This window comes from Myodes glareolus, chromosome 8 (assembly GCF_982192425.1).
Source record: "Myodes glareolus chromosome 8, mMyoGla1.1, whole genome shotgun sequence".
NCBI classification, from domain to species: Eukaryota; Metazoa; Chordata; class Mammalia; order Rodentia; family Cricetidae; genus Myodes; species Myodes glareolus.
In genome coordinates this window covers 40,963,099-40,984,544 of record NC_142033.1, presented here as the reverse complement: position 1 = coordinate 40,984,544, position 21,446 = coordinate 40,963,099, and the positions used below count along the sequence as shown (strand labels likewise).

Sequence of the window (21,446 nt, the reverse complement as noted above, 5' to 3'; positions counted from 1 at the left end):
TATGGTTAGACTAATCAGGTTCTTTAGATACATAGAGATTATATATAAATAGTCTTCAACCTCTTCGAAGAGCTGTAGAAAATGGCATTTAATTTAATCTTAGAGTTCTGTGTAGTGAGACACAATCACTCCTGGCAACACCGACCTATTCCCGAGAGATTGTTGAGCACCAAAGACACTCCACTTGGAGCTTGTCTTCTTGACAAAACTGGCCTCTGGGTAAGGAACTGCCCATACCTCAACTACTGACAAATACACGGTATCCGGAAATGGATAAACAGAACTGTCAAATCTTGCCAAGACAGGGTAAGACGGTTTTGAAAAATCTCTTGCCTGTTAAAAATAATCTGTCAGTTATTCTAGGCCTTAGTCAAAGTTGGTTGCTTCAACGCTGTAAACAGGTCTTTGGTGATTGCCCAGGTAGCCAGTTGTCTCTGTGATTTGTTGCATGTTTTGGAAGTTCTTTGATTGCACTTCCTGATTACTCAGGTAACATTATTTCCCTTCTTGGATCTTCTATGGGGTTGAAGACTAGATAAATGTAGCTACTTTTCTCTCATGACTTGGCCAAGTTATTTATTATACAAGACTTTAGCTAGTTAGAATAGGATATTTGTACTTATTGTATATAATTGTGTAGGTTTGTACTTACTGTATATAATTTCGTAGTAGGCTTAGAACTCTCTTACTTAAACAAAAGGGGGAGGTGCTGCGGGAGAACCTTCCAATGCTTCAGCTAATAGCCGCTGAAATACCAGCCCACTGGGGCGTGGTATATTTCTCTTTTAAAAAGAGCCGCAGGTCTCGGCTCGGCTCTCTTGGTTCTGGTGCTTGGTTCCGGTTCCTGCTCCCGGCTCCTGCTCCAGCGACTAGGCTCCCTTCCTGATGGTTTATGGTGTATGTAAGTTTTACCCCCCAAAATAAATACCCCCTTAAAACATAATTGGTGTGGGATTGATTCGCCATTAAGCTGTCAATTAAGGATCAAAATCATTTTTGGGGTGGAGTGGCAGGGTTTTGTTAGGTAGTACTGGCTAGCTTGAAACTTGCCAAGTAGACCAAACTGGCTTCAAATTTGCAGCAATCCTGTGTTTGCTTCCCTAGTGCTGGGATTACAGGCAGATGCCTTTACAGACCAAAATTATCATTTAGTCTTTATAGATCCAGATCATTATGGTATTTAGTTACTAGTAGAAATGTGATAAACATATTAATTATAAGATTTTCTTGGCTAGCCAGACTCTTAAGTAAATTTTCATAGGTATCTGTGCACCGACCTTGTTCATTAGGTACTAATTGCTAAAGTAATCACTTGTGGAGCTTAGAAAGGTTAAATAACTTGTCCAAAGGCATGCTGCCAATAATTGGTGGAATCAAAGTTTGAACTCAGGTGATTTGATTCAGAGGCCAGGCAGAAGAGAGAGGGGGAGCAGGAGGGAAGAGAGAGAAGGAGGGAAGAAGGAGGGGATGGAGAGAAAAAAGGAAGGAGAGAGGGGTGGGGGAACATGCATATTACAGGCTTGCAAATGTCTAAAGATAGAACTACGGAAGGGGGTGGTGGAATTGTTGCAGGAAGAGCCGCTAGAGGCTAAATTACTGTATTCTAGTATATATCATGCTAAAGCTTAAGGATTCTGTCCTGTGGCTAGTGAAATTCATTTAAAATATAAACTTTAGAATTATCCAATAATCCTTAGAAAGGAACCTCTGACTGCGTGTGAATAGGAATGCTGGTGAAGGAGACAGCTGGGCAGCCGTGGTAGCAAAAATTAACCAGATAATCCACTTTGTAGCATTTATTATGTATGGCGAACTCGAACTAAGTTGGTATTTGGAAATAAATGATCAAAATATTCTGTAATCAAACATCTATACATGCACATCTAGAACAACAATTCACAGTCTTTGCTTGGTCTTCAGTATGTATCAACATGCTATCATCTTAAGTCTCCTGCTGTAATTTTAGAATATAGCTCTAATAAGTTCACTGTCTGCCCAAACCTCCCTCTTGAGGTACTCCTGAATGCCTCTCTCAGACCTACAAATTCAGATTTTTATCTTGGCAAGTGGGTGTGAAATGTAGACTCGGGAGTTTGAATGGCACAAGGAAATGAAAGCAGTGCCCCGCACTTGGTGCCCATCACCAAGGTCTGCATCCTGCTATTCTTTCAGCGTTTGTGTTGTTGGCCACACAGCGATCAAGTGGACCTCAGTTTGTCCTTGACCCTTTTGTGACATCTGTTTCTTATTTTTCCTTTACTTCAGTTGGATTCCTACTGAGAAAGTTCTAGAAGAGGCACAAAGAAATCCTATTTACGCGCGTTATCATGTATTGTGTCTTCGTAGTACTAATGTTCTTCTCTTCTCTTGTTTGGGACTGTGAGGCTTTGGGGTTTGAGAGAGACTAATGAAATCTCTGGAATGGTGTCAGCACATACCATTGCCATCTTGATAATATTAACCAGACTATAATGGCTGCCTGCTATGTGTCTGTCCTGTGCTAAATACCGTGCACATATAAGCACATTAATACTAAGGCAAGCTGATGACCTTGGAAGATGGGAAACTGATGCAGAGAGAACATGGCATTTCCAAGGCCCCACAGCTGGTAAGGTAATGGTCATGGTAAGCCTCATAGCACCTGGATTCAACTGACGCCTCTCACTTGAAATTCTGTGCTTATCCTTGAACTATCAGTGTTGTAATGTTTTAGGAGTATATAATTACACAGCAGCAAAATGGAGCAGAGGATCAGGACTATTGGATTTCTATTTTTGAATATCACAAAGTTTTATTTTAGCTTTTAAAAATTTGAAATGAAATGACAGACAAATTTGTTAAAATTTAAAATGGGATTTTGTAAATGTTTCAAATGGAGAATTAATTGATAGTCTTGTTTCAAGTTCATGGTCATCAAGAATGAGTTTTCTGTCTCTAGCTGTAAGACAAAGTTGGCTGCATCATTGGCAAGATGTCGAATCAAACACGACGCCCTTTCAATTTACCACATTCTACCAGAGACGGTTAGGAAACAGGAACAGAGGGCCTCCACTTTGCCTCTTTATGCTTGGATAAATACTGGTAAAATCAGGTATGCTTTTCAGTCCAGTTCTTCATTCATATTTCAAAATCCTATTATTTTAAGTTAATGTAATAAAGACTTCCTTTCTTGAGGTGAGGCCACATTTAGGAAATCATAGTTTAATTTTAGCTCTCACCATCAATTTACTAAATTGATAAGATTATATTAATATGTTACACTATCTGTTTCTAATTTTAACTTTGCTAAAATTGTTTTATCACTTGCAATATGTGTAGTGATATTTCTCATTGTTGCAGGAGCAAATGTATTAATGCTAAATATGTTTCAATGCATTCTATTTATAATTTTCTTTATATTTGCAGCCCTGAAGAAGTTTATAGTAATTTGAGGATGAAAGGTTATCATAAAGTCAGATCTGTATTGTATCTAGAAGACAAAGTTTTTGCTGTGGATCAGCACTGCGATGATGTTTTAATTTTTCCAGCTCATCTCAAAAAAGATCTTGTAAACATGGATCTTTTCAAAGATTATAAACTTATTTTTCAGGTAAACTTCTATTTATTTTCATTGTGAATTGAGTAATACTGCTTACCCAAACAATCCTTGTACCTAAAAACAAATTTAAGGTGGATTAACTTAGTGCTCTAAGGTTTAACCCCATCCACACACCAACATTCTTTGGTTGGTTCGGTTTTCTTGAGACAAGATCTTGTTATATAGCCCAGACTACCCGGGAACGCTTTATCTTGTTCAGGTAAGCCTCAAACTTATGGCAACCCTCTAGCCTCAGCCTCCCAAGTGCTGGGATTATAGATTTATGCCATTAGGCCCAGATCCCACACTTATGTCCTTGGATAGAATCTCTTATCATTTCTGCCTTTTATAATTTTCTCAAACATCTCAGTTTCATCTGAGCTAGCAGCAATTTAGATGGCGGTATAATTGGGAATTAACAATGGTAGTAGTGGGTGAGTGGGGTTTCATGAAGGGGTAAGAGTGGAGGCTTAGGGACTGGAGGGATGGCCCCTGGGTTAAGGGAGAACCACATCAGGCTTCTCAGAACTGCCTGTAACTCAGACTCCAGAGGAACCGACACTGCCTTCTTGCCTCTGTAGGCACTGCCTTCCTGTGCACAAATTCCCACACAGCCATACTATTAAAAACATTCACAACACAAAAGAATGGAAGCCAAGCCATAATAATTTATAAATCATATTTTGTGATTTTAGGATTGGCTTGTCACTGTACAGAGAATAAATGGTAGACATAACTTAGTTTAAGTGAGTGAGCCTTTTGGTTTAAATATGTTTATCAGTTATCTTCACTGACTTTCATTTAGACATATATTAAGATGCTATACTAAAATGATCAGGTATCTTTTCAGAATTCCTACCAAGCCCTTATGTTCATTTAAAGTAAAAATAAGTCATTTTCTTTTTCTGTTACACATTTTGAAATTCTAACCATACTATTTTCTGTAGGACAAATCTCGAAGTCTTGCTGTCCACTCTGTAAAAGCTTTATTAAATATGGATGATGATATCTTAATGGTCAACACAGGTTCATGGTACACAGTTGCCCATATGTCAATTTTAACAAATAATAATACCTCAAAAATATTTGTATGTGGAATACAATCACAAGATAAGGAATCTGAACTGAAGAACCTGTTTGCAAAAATGGGATGTCAAAGTATGTGCAAATATTATTTGATGATTATTGTTCTAAAAGAATCTAGAAATATTCAAAGTGTTTGAAGTTTTACTATGTTGTTGTAATATAAATTATATGTGAGCCATCTTTCTAAAATCCTTTCAAAGCTGCGTCAGGCTGTGTTTAATAAGGGACTGATAGCTCTGGGTTAAAGTATTAGCTTCTAGGTGTTTGGGGATTGGGCTGCTTTTCTCTATGACAGAATAACATCTGATTCAAAGCTTATAGTTTAATAGATGAGAAGATATTAACATAGATGTTCAATTTACAAAGGGAACATCAGGGAATAGAAATGAAGTCTTTCGTGCTCCTATTTTTTAAGTTCTCATTGGATCATGAAAAGGCCGCACTCAGCAGGGGCTGCAGAAGTAAACAGAACGGCTACAAGGTGGCAGAGCCAGAGAAGCAAACAGTGTGCAACTCCAGGCTAGGAAAGGAAGCAAAGCAAATCCCAGATGTCTTCCATCCTAATTTCTAGTTAAGGTGACCTGGGACTTAGAGTAACCAGTCGTAGGTGGATCTAGTCTACCTGCTAGAAGCAAAAGTAACTTCTCTCTGGAAAAAAAAATTTAAGTTTCAAGTTATCTCCTTAAATATCCAAATGCAATGTCTGGTACTCAGACAAAAAGAAGGAAAGACATGACTCAAAAATACTAAACTGAAAATAAAAGAGACTGTGTTATTTTAGCTGAGAAATGATAGATAAGGCTCAAAGAGAGTACACTGGAGAGAAATGAGACCAACCGAGGATTCAGATACTGGCTCTGTCAGCGGTAGATTTAGCCAGGGCTCATGGTTGCCAGCTGCTCAGCTATGCTAAGCAGCCTGCATAAAATAAGTTAGCTCATACCGTGGGCATCACAGCGTAGCTGCTTAAAGCAAAGACAAAGCAGTAACTGAAGAGGCTGATGGGAAGCTATAGACTTGGAGCAACAAGACAAGCAAAAAAGAAAATACAAAAATGTTATGTGTGCAATAAAGAAATAAGTGGGCGGGGGAAGCCCAGTAAAGGGAATGTGTGTGTAGCACGCGTGACACCCTGGGCTTGCTCTCCATAGCACGCGTGACACCCTGGGCTTGCTCTCCATAGCACGCGTGACACCCTGGGCTTACTCTCCATAGCACGCGTGACACCCTGGGCTTGCTCTCCATTACCAACTAAAAGGAAAGAGAAGAGAAGAACTGAGAAGAATTTCAAGCTGAGACTGGCTTTACCCACACATATATGCACGAGCCCCCCATATGCACATAGTTATAAATTTAAAAAAATCTTAAAAAGAGGACCAAACATACATGAATATACTAAAGATGAAAAACAAAGGGGAAAGATTTACTTCACAGGAAAATTCGATACTGTGTAAAAATTCACAGCAGTGGTTTCAGTGTAAAAGCGGATGAGGAACAGAGAGGCAGGAGAGTCCAGACAAAGCCTTCACGTACAGGGCTTTAGCTACGACTAAGGTAGCGGCAGAATGTTCAGGAATAGATGATCTCTTCGTAAACTATGACAGGAAGAAAACTGACACTTCATTTCAGTGTGTATCTAGAATCTCCTAGAATATGTTATAAAAACATATTTCATAACCTGGGAGTTTATTTAAGAGTTCTTCAAAGGAATGTATAACACATTGATTATTGAAGATTTATTAACTGTATACCAGAAAATATTAAAGGTTCTGTATAGTAATAAAATAAATAAGTTATAGAAGAAGCATATCAATTGATTTTTATCAATAATACATAAAATTCTCATGGATTAACAATAAAGAACACATGCTTTAGGCTGGTAAGACGGCTCCTTGGGTTAAAAAATAAAACCCTTGCTGTGTAAGTCTGATGTTTGAGTTCATCCCTGGAACCTTTATAAAGGTGGAAACAGATATCCGATGCCCTTAAGTAAATTGCCTTCTGACCTCCACATGTGCATCATGGCACACACATGCATACATACACATATGCACACACACACACATAAAATGATAATGGTAATAACAAAAGTGATAATATATCTTCTAACTCAATAGGAAAAAGTACAAAAGACATAACCATATATTGCACAGAAAAAGAATATACTCAGAGCAAAAACAAAACCAAAAATTTACAATAAAAGTAACAAACCCCAATGGTAGTCAGGGAATTAGAATTAGAATGTTGCTGCTACATGCCTACAGAATGATTAAAATAGAAAAGACTGGCAATACCATGTATTGACAAGCTTTAAAAAAGCATGAGAAATGTTCCAATACCATCCATGGAACTGTAAATTTAAGCAACCAGTTTGGAAAAACTAGCTATTAAAGTCACATGTGTACCTGTAGTAACACCCAGAATTTCAGGTCTGTGTAGATTACCTCCCTGTCCCCACAAATAGTGCAAGTATGTGCAATATTCATAGAATCATTATGTCTTTCTAACAAAATACTGGAGGCAGAGCAATTCATAAAAAATGGGTTGTTTCGCTCACAGTTCTGGATGTTCAAAAGCATGGTGGCACTAGCATCTGCTGACCCTTCTGTCTGCATCACAGCATGGCAGAGGGCAGAAGTGTGGGCCATGTACAAGAAGAGAGCACATGGGAGAACAGAAAGCCAGAGATCAGGGAAAACAAGTTATGCTGTCTTAAAATAGTATAGTCTCGTGGGGAACTAACTCACTCAGTGACCCTCATTCTGGGGGCAGTGTCCAAGTCATCTACCTACCTTCCGAGACCATCATCTCCTAGAGATCCCATTTTCTTCCTTAAATACGAACACATTCAGTTAGAAGCCAAGCTTCTAACACATGAACTTGTTGGTGATAGACTACATCTGACTATAACATGTTACTTTCCAGAGCCTCAAACTAGAAACAACCTCAGTATCCATCTAATGGGATTTTATACAGAATAAATTATTGCCATACCTAACAACACAAATGACTTAAAATGTAATATTCATCTTCTAACTAATGTGGAACAGATTTTTAAGACAAGTACTGTTAGTATGATTTAGAGGGACAATATTAATACTAGAAACAAAAATTTTAATGATCTATTCAACACATTTATTGATGTATGTTATGCATATATCTGTCTATCACTGTCTTAGAGGTCACGGCATTAATTTTGTTCTGCTCTGTGAATATAGCAGTGAAATGAAGTTTCACTCATGTAATTTACATTACAGTATGAGATGGGTGAATGTTTGAAAAGTACACACATGCATGCACGCATGCATGCGCGCGCGCACACACACACACACACACACATACACACACGCACGCGCGCGCGCGCGCGCGCGCGAGCACCAGGCAGTCCTTCCTGCCATGTGCCAGGGTTACAGACTGCTATCGTTTGATTTCTGTTGTTGTGACTGAACGCTCTGACCAGAAGCAATCTGGGCAGGAAAAGGGTTTATTACCCTTCCAGGTCATAATCCATCCTGGAGGAAAGCCAGGACAGGAACTCTAGGCAGGAATCTGGAGGCAGGAACCATAGAGGAAGGCTGCTTCATGGTTTATGCTCAGCTAGGTTTCTTAGACAGCCCAGGTCCACTTGCCTAGGGATGGTGCCACCCACATTGGTCTGGGCCTTCTCACATCATTGACCAAGAAGATGCCCCTGAAGAAGTTCTCACAGCTAATCTACTTGAGGCAATGTTTTAACTGACAGCCCCCCTTCCCGGGTGACTCTAACAGCAGCAACAACACACACACACTTCACAGAGCAGTCAGGATAGATAAACAATATTAACAAATAAGTATTAATAAAAGGGATTTGTGACTGGAGAATTGACTCAGTGGTTAAAAGCACTTGTTGCTCCTACAAAAGACCCAGGTTTAGTATCTTGGCACCTACAAGGTGGATTTCAACCATCAATAACTCTAGCTTGAGGGGCTCCAACACCCTTTTCTGACCTCTGTGGGAGCCAGGCATGTATGTGATGCATATATATGGGGGATATATGCATACATACATGGAGGTAAAACACTCATATACATAAAATTAATAAAAAAGAGGGCAGGAGAATTAACTTCATGGTTAAGATTGTGTACTGCTCTAGCAAAAGACCTGAGCAGTTCTGATCACCCAGGCTAGGCTACTTACACCAGCCTATAATCTCCATTTCAGGAGATCTGATCCCTTCTTCTGCTGTGAGCAGCCACACACGTGACATACCGCACACGTACACACAGCTAAAAATCTTAAAAAAGAAAGAAAATTACTTGATTAACTTTGGAATGTTAATAATAGAACAGTCTCTTTTTCTAATTACATTATGTTTAGCTTTTGTGGGGCTGAGGATTTGGAATTGAACAGTAAAGAGCTACAATCCCATGCTGCATTCAGAGTTTTAATATTTAACATGAACTTTTTGCTATTTTTCCTTCTCAGACATTGAGATACTTTATGAGACGTTTGTCAGCATTGAGACCAAGGATCAAAGGCTACAGAATGTCAAAGTCATTCTGCTGCTGCCCCGCTGTTCAGGACTAGGTGTCAGTAACCCGGTGGAATTTATTTTAAATGAATATGAAGGTACTTTGGATTTCTAAATTAATGAAATTCATTGACTATAACTAACCAATTTCAACATAGGAGAAGACATCTTTGTTTTTATTTTCTGTATTGCTCTTCAAATTAGTTGTATTTAGCATGCAGATGCCTTATATACAGGCTCTTTGGGTGACCCGTAGAAACTAGGAGAAAACTAATATTGTCTTTTCTATATTCCCTTTGAAAAACAGTAATAAAACTAATTACCTTTATAGATGTTTCAATTTCAAGTCAGCATTTTAATATTATCAATTGCATTAGTAGGAATTTCCTGTGAAAATTTATAATGTTAGATAATTGATTGAAAAGTAATGTGACAGCCGCAACATATGAAAAGTTCCTATGGTGTTGTATTGAAAAGTCTCTCTTCACTTTTTAAAATCTAGATACAGGTTTACTTCAAGATCTTTCTCAAGGTGGCCCAACAAAAAGTAAACTTGAGATTCTTGCTCAGCAGCAATTCGAACAGCTAACACACGCAATGAAATGTAAGTTATCGTTAGTACCAGTTTATTAAAGCAGTGTACTGCTTCAGTCATGCGTACACACTTCATTCGTCTGTGAGAACAGGTGGGCCATGAGCTAAGTTTCAGTCTTAGTGTCTTCACTTAAATAAGCTTAGTAAGTTCTTGGTTTTTGTTTGTTTGTTTGGTTGGTTGGTTGTTTTTTTGAGACAGGGTTTCTCTGTAGCTTTGGAGTCTGTCCTGAAACTCGCTCTGTAGACCAGGCTGGCCTTAAACTCACAGAGATCTGCCTACCTCTGCCTCCTAAGTGTTGGGATTTAAAGGCATGCGTCACCACCACACAGCTTAAATTTAGTAAGTTTTAAAAACATGTTTTATTCTCATAAACTCATTTTATATAAATTAATAATTTATTAATCTGAAGCAAAATAATTATGTGAATCTATGATGTTACATTTGTTTATTATTTATTTACACCTAGTTTTGCTCTGTAGCTCAGGCTGGGCCCCCAGCATCCCAGTGTTACAGGTACATGCCCCCAAACCCGGTTCATGCAGGTCCGTGTTCACCTCTCCTATCTGTACTGTGACTTCTCACTGGGTGCATTTCTTCTGCTGTCATTCTGTCCGTTCCTGACAACTCTTCAGTAGTTCATTAAACATGTTTTACTTTATTTATTTACTTATTTTGCAACAGGCTCTCAAAGCCTAAGCTAGCCTGGAGCTCCCCTCGTACTGTAGCATACTGAGTTCTGGGATTGCAGATTTCCATGGTCAAGCAGCGATCTTACAGCACACACATCCAGTTCAGCCACACCATGCAGATCTGAGCGCCACCGCTGCTCTTCTACATTTGGATGCTGAGATCTCGACATCTGTGGGAATCCTAGCCAATCATGGGGGCCCAGGCCTGTGATCCCAGCATTTGGGAGGCACAGGTAAGAGGCTATCATTGGCTACATAGCAAGTTTGAGGCCAATCTGGGCTACATGACAGTGTCTCAAAAAGTAAACCAACAAATCAATGTGATGTTTTTCTGCAGTGTATATTTTCCATATGTCTCTGGTGGGTCAGGTATTAAAAATAACTGGCTTATAAGTTAGAATCCTTTTGAAAACTCAAAGATGAATTTGTAGGAACAGAACTTACTAATAATGCTCCAGTGTTCCTAAGGAAAAAGTAAGGCAAAAGAGCATGAAGAAAGTCTTCCCTTGGAACTAATAGCGTGGCCACAAGCTATGAAATGAGTTGTGTGGGAGATTAGGAAGCTTGTGAGTAACGCACTTTTACTAAGTGTAATGGACTATTCCAAGCTTATTTTATTTTTTAAAAAGATCTTCATAAAGAGTCATAAAAATTGAGAAGTGGGGATTGGAGATGGCTCAGTAAGTAAGAGCACAGGCCAAGCAAGCATGAAGATGTGACTCTGAATCTCCAGTATCTGTGTAAATAGCTGGGCCTGGCTGTGCATGTGCCTGGACTCTAGAACTTGTGAAGGCAGAGACAGGAGGATCACTGACTTGCTGGCTGCTGTCCTAGCTTCAGGCCCATTGAAAGATCTGTCTGAGGAAATAAAGAGAAGAATGGTAGAATATACCACTGCCATCCCGCACGGACTCTGCACACATACACGCGTGTAAGGAGGAGTGTGGTAGAATATACCACTGCCATCCCGCACAGACTCTGTACATGTACACATGTATGTACACCATACAGTCATGCAATAAAAGCAAAGAATTTTAATGACATAGGCTATTTTATCGTGCTAAAAAACAATATTTGGTAACTGTCAAGATTAAGACACTTCACATTTTTGGGAAATACGTAGTAAATCAAGCTGTATAATTTCCCCATAAAGCAATTTTAGTTACAGTAATTAATTAGGGGGTTGGCTCCAATTCTTGACAGAAATGACTCCAAGTTCCATTTGAAATCAACAATGTGAATGATGGTCCAGTTCTTTTACTATTTATGAAAATACTTTTAAAATATTTGAATGTTGACTGACCGGTTATGGTTTCCTAATCACCTCACTGTGTGCTCTATTATTCTGTCCTCACGGAGCCCTCTCCCTGAGCTCCTCTGCCTTTTTATGAGCAAGGAAACGAGGGGAGGGCCTCAGACTTCCTCATTTCCCCGGCCATCTGAATCTCACAGCCCGTTCCCAGGTCTCTGCTCCCAAATCGTCCAAACCCACACCATCACATGGTGAAGGCAGTGATCTCAAGCCCGAGGTCATTCCTCACATCTGGTTTGCAGGTGTCTGTAACTTTTCATGTCCTCTTGTCTGTCCTCTCTGGTGCTCTGTGCTCACAGGAACAAGAGTGAGCAAGAACCCCCTCCGTGGTAGCTTCTGGGAGTTCTGCAGCTCCTCCCCGTACTGTCTTTTCTGTAGGCCTCCAAGAAAAGCTGTAACTCAATGACTGTTGGGGACTCCCGCCTCCATTATTTTCACTGTGTCCACGTGAACACCTTCCGCTAGGAGAACTAGATGGCCTCGATCTGCCCACCTACTTCTACCACAGTCTGCTACAGTCTCAGCGCAGGGGGAATGAAATCGTTAGAGTCAATGGGTTTCAAGCGGAGCAAACCTACAGTCCATGTGGTGATCCGCAAAATCTGTTGCAGAAAGTGCCCTTAACTGCTGAGCCATCTCTCCATCCCCAGACTACATTTTCTAACTTCATTGCCAATTCTTCTCTCCTCACTCCCTATAACCTGATCAGATGGGGCCCCTGACAGCTTTTGAAATGCTGGGCCTACTTTATACTTGGCTGTTCCTTTCCTTAGGCAGCTATTGTTGGCCCCTGATCCTGTCTAGCCAAGTCCTCTAGATCAGCAATGCTTTTTACAACTTCAGATTTATTTATTACATATACAGTTCTGCCCGCATGTATGCCTGCATGCCAGATCTCATTATAGATGGTTGCGAGCCACCACGTGGTTGCTGGGGGTTGAACTCAGGACCTCTGGAAGAGCAGCCAGTGCTCTTAACCTCTGAGTCACCTCCTCCCCAGCCCTATGTATGACTTAAAATAGCACTTTCTCCTCTGAAACTGTGACCCATCCTACTTCATTTTTTCACCTAGATTGTTTTCCTAATCATGCTTTAATTTTTTTAATCCTCTACTAGAAAGAAAGTTCCACACTGGCAGAATTTTTGTCTTTTTCATTGATATCTCAAAGCTTAGAAAAGCACTAGGCATGTGGTAGGTGCTCAATTAGCCTGAATGAATGAGTGAATCCCAGGTCAGGAATTCGCTAGTTTCATAGATGAGCTCTGGGACTGAGTGAGTTTTCCAGGTTCACGTAGCAGCAAGACAGAATTACAGCTCCCAGTTATGTCTGTTTCCAGATCCTGTAAGCTAATGAGCTGTTATGATAGTGTGCTGTATTTATTTCTTTGTGTGTGGAACTGGGCTGGTCACAGCGCTCTAGCTCTCACTTCTCTGTGCAGTCTAGCTGAATTTACTTTACTGGCTGGTTACTGCTTACAGTTCTAACACATGCTCTGTTGTATAGGAGAGTCATACAAGGGGGCAGTGCCGTGTCTCAGCAGGTAAGGGCACTTGCCTCTGAACCTGATGGATGGAGTTTGATGCCCAGCACTTCCATGGTAGAAGGAGAGAATCAGTTTCCGCAAGTTGTCCTCTGACCTCCACACATGTAAACAAATGTCATTTTAAATTTAAAAATTCAGGGGAGATTTTCAAGCATCCCTGGAAATCATCTCCGTCATCATATGGTGGTCTGCGCTGGTAACGGTGTGCGGTGTGCCGTTTGCACTGGTCACCGTAGTGATCGTGTCTTCTCTCACTGCAGTTGCTAAAGTTCAAGCAATTGTTTACTGCACCTGTTCTGTCTATGCAGAAGAAAATGAAGCTGTCGTTATGAAAGCACTGGAATGTCAAAACCAAGGCATTAAAATGCAACCTTACAGGTAAGGAAAGGACAGCAAACCACTATCAAGCAAAGACTTGAAAATGACAAGTATGATTTTGAGAGTTATAGAAATATATTATGCTTTTTGTTAGACTTGAATATGATGAAACAGCCTAAATCCATACACCTTTAAAGTGGATTCTGTAGAGCTTTTGAATGAACACGTTCTCAATAGCTTTATATGTATCGTGTGTGTGTGTGTGTGTGTGTGTGTGTGTGTGTGTGTGTGTACATACAGATATTGAAGGGTGGCTTGGAGGAGATATTTCTCTCACCACCATATGGTTCTCAGGGATTGAACTCAGGTCACTAGGCTTGGCAGCCAGCACTTTTACCCACCAATCTGTAACCCTAGTTCATGAACATTGCATTGTACATAGAAAAGAGTCTTCTGATTTTGTTATGGTAAAGCTAAAGGCATTTGACTTTGACTTGCCTGATTCCTGAATAAACTGGGTCCAAAGTTCATGTTCTTCTTTGATACATGCATTATTCCACAGAGGAGAGATAAGTATGCAAAGTGTTTATTGAAAGCAGACAGACAACTAGTTATTTATTATCTTAAGCACTCTCAGTATTTTGTACCCACAGGGAAATTGGTAAAATTTACATGTCGAGATAAAATACAGCAGTAGAGCTGGGATAGAGAGAGCATCAATACTCCAACCTTAGCTGTGAGGGTTCACATCTTGGTCTCCAGCCTTTGTAAGGCTGAGGCCAGCCTGGGTTACAGAGAGAGGCCTATCTCAAAACACCAATACTACAGGTCTGGGGATATAACTCAGTTGCAGAGTACTTGCCTGGTATTATTTAGGTTCTCGGTTTAATCTCTAGTACTGCCCAAACAAACACTAAATAGTAGAAAACAAATACACCATGCACTGGGGATATCAAGAACTCACTCTAAGAATACATTTTTCAAGACTAATTAGTTTGCCAAGACTGTGGCAATGAAGTAAACATCTATCTTCATGCTGATTTCTCTTTCAGAATCTTAATGTGTAATCATCTGCTCTGACCTCCTAACTTGATGTTTTCCCATTGTTCATCTCACAAGCTGCCAAGTTAATAACACCAACATTTCCTCTCTTGCTGACTTTCCTTTCTTATGTAGATAGAAGCGGCTGTTGATAGCTGTCCCTGTTAGAGTTTCTGTTGTTGTGGGGAAACCCCATGGCCAAGTTGGGGAGGCAAGGGTTTTTCTGACTTATGAGTCCATATTATAGTCCATCCCTGAAGGAAATTAGGGCAGGAACCTAGAGGCAGGGGCTGATGCTGAGGCCATGGAGGGGTGCTGCTTACTGGCTTGCTCCTCATGGCTTGCTCAGCCTGCTTTCTTTTAGAACCCAGCGCCACCATCCCAGGGATGGCACCACCCACAATGGGCTGGGCTTTTCCCCATCAATCACTGATTAAGAAACTGCCCTACAGCTAGATCTTAGGGAGGCATTTTCTTTCCCAATTGAAGTTCTTCCTTTCAGATGATTTTAGCTTATGTCAAGTTGGCAGCAAAGTAGACAGCACAATTAACCCCTTGTCAACTTGACTGACACATAGACACATCACTGGTAAGCCATAACCTTTCCTTTCTTGTTCATCCCTGAGATCACATGTGAATACCAACATAACAATATAAACATTTCAAATTTTAAAAGTCCCACAGTTACTAAAAATAACTTAAAAAGTCAGTCTCTTTGAAATATTCAGAATCTTTAAAATATTCAATCTCTTTTCAAATCCAAAGTCTTTATAAAATTCCAAAATCTCTTTAAAAGTTTGGCTCCTATATAATCAAAATTAAATAATTTCTTACTTTAAGGGGGAAGAACTAGGGTATGGTCACCATCTGAAGAAAGCAAAACCAAACTCCAAGACAATGTCCCATACTTTTGGATTTATTTACATCTGCTGGGCTCCTCCCGAGGGGCTTGGGTTACTTCTGTGGCTCAGCCCTCGGCAGCACACAGCGTGTCCTCTAAACTCACTGCTGCTACTTTCATGGTCCTCGCTGGCATCTCCAAGCTGCTGGGTCTTCTGCTGCAACTGGGCTGCATTTTCATCAATAGCCTCTCCTGGCTCATCTTCTCTATGTGACCCCTTCAATCCTGGGCCTTTGACTGTTACTGAGGCTGTGCCTTCACCAAAGGCCTCTCCTGGCTTCTCCCAGTGCCAAACCTCAGCTGCTCTCCATGACCCCCTCAAGCCTTCAAAACCAGTGCCACCTGGGGGACAAACTACCAAGCTCAGCTGCCAGAGTGGGGTACAACCGTAGCAGTTTCTGGAACACAGCTTCTCTGTGCTGACTCTCAGGAAACACTTCCAGAAGATTTCACCCCAGTGGTGCCGGTCTCTTCTTAGTTACCACTGTTTCCTCAGCTCCGACCGACCAGCATCAATTAACCCAGCAAAGCAAAGATTCCCCTTAGGTGGCACAGCTGAGTCTTCAGCCCCAGATAACACAAACTTCCCTCTGGAGCGTCACAATCCAGGCCTTCATTGTCTGTATTTCTCCCAGTTCTCTTTTCTCCCAGGCTCCCACAGAACAGCTCATCAAAGCTTTAACTACTTGGTGACTTTAGCTCCAAGTTCCAAAGTCACTCCACAATCCTCCCCAAAACACAGCAGGTCAGGTCTATCACAGCAACACCCCATTATCTTGGTACCATTTTCTGTCCTGGCTAGGTTTTCTATTGCTGTGCTGAAACACATGACCGCAAACAACTTGGGGAGGAAAGGGTTTATCTGACTTACACTTCCACTTCATAGTCCTTCACTGAAGGAAGTCAGGACAGGAACTCAGACAGGACAGGAACCAGGAGGCAGGAGCTGATGCAGAGGCCATGGAGGGTGCTGCTTTCTGGACTATTTCCTATCGCTTGCTTGGCCCACCTTCTTATAGAACCCAGGGATGGCACCACCCACACTGGGCTGGGCCCTTCCCCATCAATCATGATTAAGAAAATGTCCTACAGTTGGATCTTACGGAAGTATTTTCTTTCTCAATTGAAGGTCCCTTTCAGACGACTCTGGTTTGTGTTAAGTTGACATAAAACTAGCCAGCACAGTAGCTGACAGTGAATCACATGTCCTGAGAGACCGAGTGCCGTAGGAGCTAAATTACCACCTGTTGACAAAGAGCTGCTGGTTACACAGGGTCACATCCAAATCAGTGGTTGTACATGGATGGTTCCTGGTTTATTAGGGGTAAGAGTTTTGAGAATATGATACAGCAAAGGAGAAGTGACCTTTGCTTTCTGTCCCCATGAGGCACTATTAATTTATATGTATTATAAAAAGGTACAACTTAAATTTAAAGACTGAGACAGTAATTCACACTTTAAATTGGTCTGAGATTTAAGCTCCAGTTGGAGAGCAGGCATTTGAGAAGCTCGGAACTACTTGTGGATGCCGTTAAAAGTAACCATGCACTGCCTTAGGGAGATATACGATATGGTCTAATATAATCATTTAGTTTTTAAAATTAGATTTATTTGCTGTATGTGTGTGTTGTATACATGTGCCACAGTGTGCACGTGGAGGTCAGAAGACAACTTGTAGGATATGGTTCTCTCCTTTCACCATGTGGGTCCTGGGTATCAAACTCAGGTCATTAGGCCGTTAGACTTGGTGGCAGGCACCCTTAACCACCGAGCCATTTAACTAGCCTAAGAATCATTTAGTAATGCCCCACGTGGTGAATTTAGAATGGAGTTAAATATCACATGCCATCTAATCCAGTCACCCACCAGTTGCTTTGATTTCCTCTTACTAGTCCCCAAATAATTAGTTCAGTTTGGACTTGACCTACCATGATGTTGACTGTAGGCCTATGTAAATTCCTTGCTTACTAAAATCTCCTGTGTAGGCTGGGTAGATGGCTCAATGAGCAGAGGGAATGGCGTGCAAGCCCAAGGACCTGAGTTTGGATCCTTACAGCACCCTTGTAAAGAGACGTGAATAGCTGCCGACGCCCATAATCCCAGCACAGGCCTGGTGGGTAGGGGGACAAGATGGGGGCAGGAAGAGCTCACGATTTTGTTGGCCAGCCGGTCTTGCCAACCAGTGAACTCCTGGTTCAGTTCACTTGACTCCTTCAAGAGTCAAGTGGAGGCCAACAGAGGCAAGCATCAATCTCTGGCCTCCCTCCACGGATGCATGCTGGACACATACCCCCATCCCTGTACATACACAAACATGGACACACATCAATCTCTTGTGTTAGAAGTATTAACCTAAAAAGATGTCTTAGGAAGGAGAAGTGGCGCAGTATTTAAGACCAAGTCTAGTTCCCAGCATGCACATAGTGGCTCACATGTAACTCCAGTTCCTTCTTCTGATTTCCATGGACTTCTGAATGAATGCAGTGCACATACTTATATTTAAGCATTTATATATAAAACAAATATTTTTAGAAGAACTTTTTAGGTATAACCATTTTTTTCTTTTTTTTTAAAATTATTTATTGGGCTGGAGAGATGGCTCAGAGGTTAAGAGCATTGCCTAATCTTCCAAAGGTCCTGAGTTCAATTCCCAGCAACCACATGGTGGCTCACAACCATCTATAATGAGGTCTGGTGCCCTCTTCTGGCCAGCAGGTATATACACAGACAGAATATTGTATACATAATAAATAAATAGATAGATAAATAAATAAATATTTTTAAAAAACATTTATTATATATACAATATTCTGCCTGCATGTATCCCTGTGGGCCAGAAGAGGGCACCAGATCTCATCACAGATGGTTATGAGCCACCATGTGGTTGCTGGGAATTGAACTCAGGACCTCTGGAAAGCAGCCAGTGCTCTTATCTTCTGAGCCACCTCTCCAGCCCATAGGTATAACCATTTTTTAAAGTTTGATTTATAGTCTAGATTTTTCTAGTGCAAAAGAATGTGCATAGTTTATTGCTAATTGTCATTGCCAAGAAATAATCCAAGAAAACAATGGCTTAAAATTTTATTTATTTTGCTGGGCAGTGGTGGTGCACACTTTTAATCCCAGCACTCGGGAGGCAGAGGTAGGCAGATCTCTGTGAGTTCAAGGCCAGCCTGGTCTAACAAATGAGTTTCAGGACAGCCTGGGTTGTTACACAGAGAAACCTTGTCTCCAAAAACAACAAACAAACAAAATATTTATTTTGTGTATGTGAGGGTTCAGCTGCATGTGTATATGTGTACCACATGTGTGCCTGGTGCTGACAGAGACCAGAACAGAGTCTGGAATGAAGTTTAGATGGTTCTGAGCTGGAAACTGGACCTGGTTCCCTTCAAGAGTAGCAAATGCTCTTACATGCTGAGTCTCCAGTGCCCCAAATAGTCACTCCTCCAAATCGGTTTCCTGTGGCTTTATATATGCTGGGTTCTATTAGACTTATATCTTTACTAATCTGAAGGGCAAGAAGATTCACTTTCCTTGCTGCTAAACTTACATTTACCAATTTAGAAATATCTGAGGTCACACGTGTTTCCAGTTACTGACTGAGCATCACAGTGTAGGGAGTTGAGAATGGGATTCTAGAATAGAAGCCATCAAACATTTTTTAAAAAAAATTTACACTAATAAATTTATATAGAATTTTATTAACTATAGAGTTCTAATAACTCTGTGGAGTTTTAATAACTCTAAAGTTGCATCTAACATTTTTCATTATAAATTAGATAGTTGTAAAATATATTTTCCCAGAATATTTATTATTTCTAAAATAATATATGTAGGTTTTAAATATGTTCCTCTTAATACAAAAAAATCTATTAATATTTAGACTTCCAGTAAACTTTGTTATTTGACCTATGAAAATGATAAATTTCTTACTTGTTTTATAAAACTAGCTTTCATTTTCAAAATCAAATTTACCTTGTCAGAGAAGTCTTATTTTATTCTTTGATTCAAATGAACACGTTAATACGATTTTGTGGCTTATAAATTTTAATCTAAGATACATAAAAATAAAGATTAAAAATGAATAGAAGAAATTATAAGAATTAATAAAAGAACCTCTTTCTTTAGGGAGTAGTTGACAAAAACCGAAGAGATCTCTGCTAGAACCCACTCATCACCAGGCAGGCAGTGAGCAAACACACTCACCCTCTCTAATAGAAAAGGGAAACGTACCGCACAGGAACAACTCATCTCCTTGCCCACACCCGGCCTTTTTGAAGCTGTGGAGAACACACTTATGAAAGTGAATACCTAGGTGGCTATTTTACAATACAAACTGGAGAGGGAAGTAGGAAAGAGGAAAATTGGGTCTGAAATTCAAGAGCAGAGCTTCACAGACTCCGACACCATCTTGCAAATCCCTACCTTGGGCTGGAGAGAGAGCTCAGTGGTTAAGAGGGCTTGGTGGGCAGCCACGAGCAGCACAGTTCAGATCCCAGCACTCACGGAGCAAGTCCAGTGGGGCCATCTGTAATTCCATCGCCAATGAAGCTGAGACAGGACGCTTCCGGTTCCACAACAACCTGGGCTACATTGTGTCTTAGTTAGGGTTTCTATTGCTGCAACAAAACACCATGACCAGAAAGCAAGTTGAGGAGGAAAGGGGTTTTTTGGCTGACACTTCTGCATTGCTGTTCATCACTGAAAGAAGTCAGGACAGGAACTCAAACAGGACAGGATCCTGGAGGCAGGAGCTGATGCAGAGGCCGTGGAGCAGTGTTGCTTACTGACTTGTTCCACATGGCTTGCTCAGCCTGCATTCCTTCTGTTTTTTGTTTTTTGGTTTGTTTGTTTGTTTGTTTGTTTTGTTTGTTTCTTTTTGCTTTCCAAGACAGGGTTTCCCTGTGTAACTTTGGAGCCTGTCCTGGAACTTGTTCTGTAGACCAAGCTGGCCTCAAATTCACAGAGATCCACCTGCCTCTGCCTTCCCAGTGCTGGGATTAAAAGGCAAGCACCACCACCACCTGGCTCACACTGCTTTCCTATAGCACCTAGGGCTACCAGTCCAGGGACAGCACCACCCTGGGCTGGGCCCTCCCCCATTGGTCACTAAATGAGAAAATGCCTTACAGCTGAATCTCATGGAGGCATTTCCTCAAGTGAGGCTCCCTCATCTCTGATGACTCTAGCTTGTGTCAAGTTGACACACAAAACCAGCCAATACATACAGAGAGACCTTGTCACAACAAACAAACACACTTACTCAAACTCTGCATTGGTATGAGAGAAGTAAGCCACATTCTTGGGTTGTCCCTTTGTTTACCTCCCTAGAAATTTCCATCTTGTACTAAATAAGATAGTGACAGTTAAGTGAGAAAGGACACTGGGAGTGGAGAATCGGGAGATTGGGGTGTACTACAGGATACTGCTATGATTTATCTCAGCAAGTCTTTCTTTTCTTTTAAAGATTTATTTATTTATTATGTACACAGTGTTCAGTCTCCATGTATGCCTGCAGGCCAGACGAGGGTACCAGATCTCATTACAGATGGATGTGAGCCACCATGTGGTTGCTGGGATTTGAACTCAGGACCTCCAGAAGAGCAGTCAGTGCTTTTAACCCCTGAGCCATCTTTCCAGCCCTACCTCAGCAGGTCTTTGTTGCAGTTGAGCATATTTAACACATGAGCAGTACTTGGCCCAGAGATGGTGCAGGATATTTTATCACACTGTGTGAAGATGTGTCGCTGTTTTACCTTGCCTGCCTAAGGCACCTGATTGGTCTATAAAAACCTGGGGGCCGGGCATGGTGGTACCTGCCTTTAATCTCAACATTTGGGAGGCACACAAATGGATCTCTGTGAGTTC

The 21,446-nt window shown here is 40.9% G+C and overlaps 1 protein-coding gene across 2 annotated transcripts in view; it reads left to right on the top strand.

Moving 5' to 3' along the window:
- Nsun7 (NOP2/Sun RNA methyltransferase family member 7) overlaps positions 1-21,446 on the top strand; it is a 46,272-nt gene that overhangs the window by 16,792 nt on the left and 8,034 nt on the right. For both annotated transcript variants that reach the window (XM_048461668.3, XM_048461667.3), the window contains exons 5-10: positions 2,939-3,091; positions 3,406-3,589; positions 4,525-4,735; positions 9,129-9,272; positions 9,677-9,778; positions 13,576-13,693. In XM_048461668.3, coding sequence (XP_048317625.3) covers positions 2,939-3,091; positions 3,406-3,589; positions 4,525-4,735; positions 9,129-9,272; positions 9,677-9,778; positions 13,576-13,693 — 912 coding nt within the window. The remainder of the gene's footprint in view (positions 1-2,938; positions 3,092-3,405; positions 3,590-4,524; positions 4,736-9,128; positions 9,273-9,676; positions 9,779-13,575; positions 13,694-21,446) is intronic.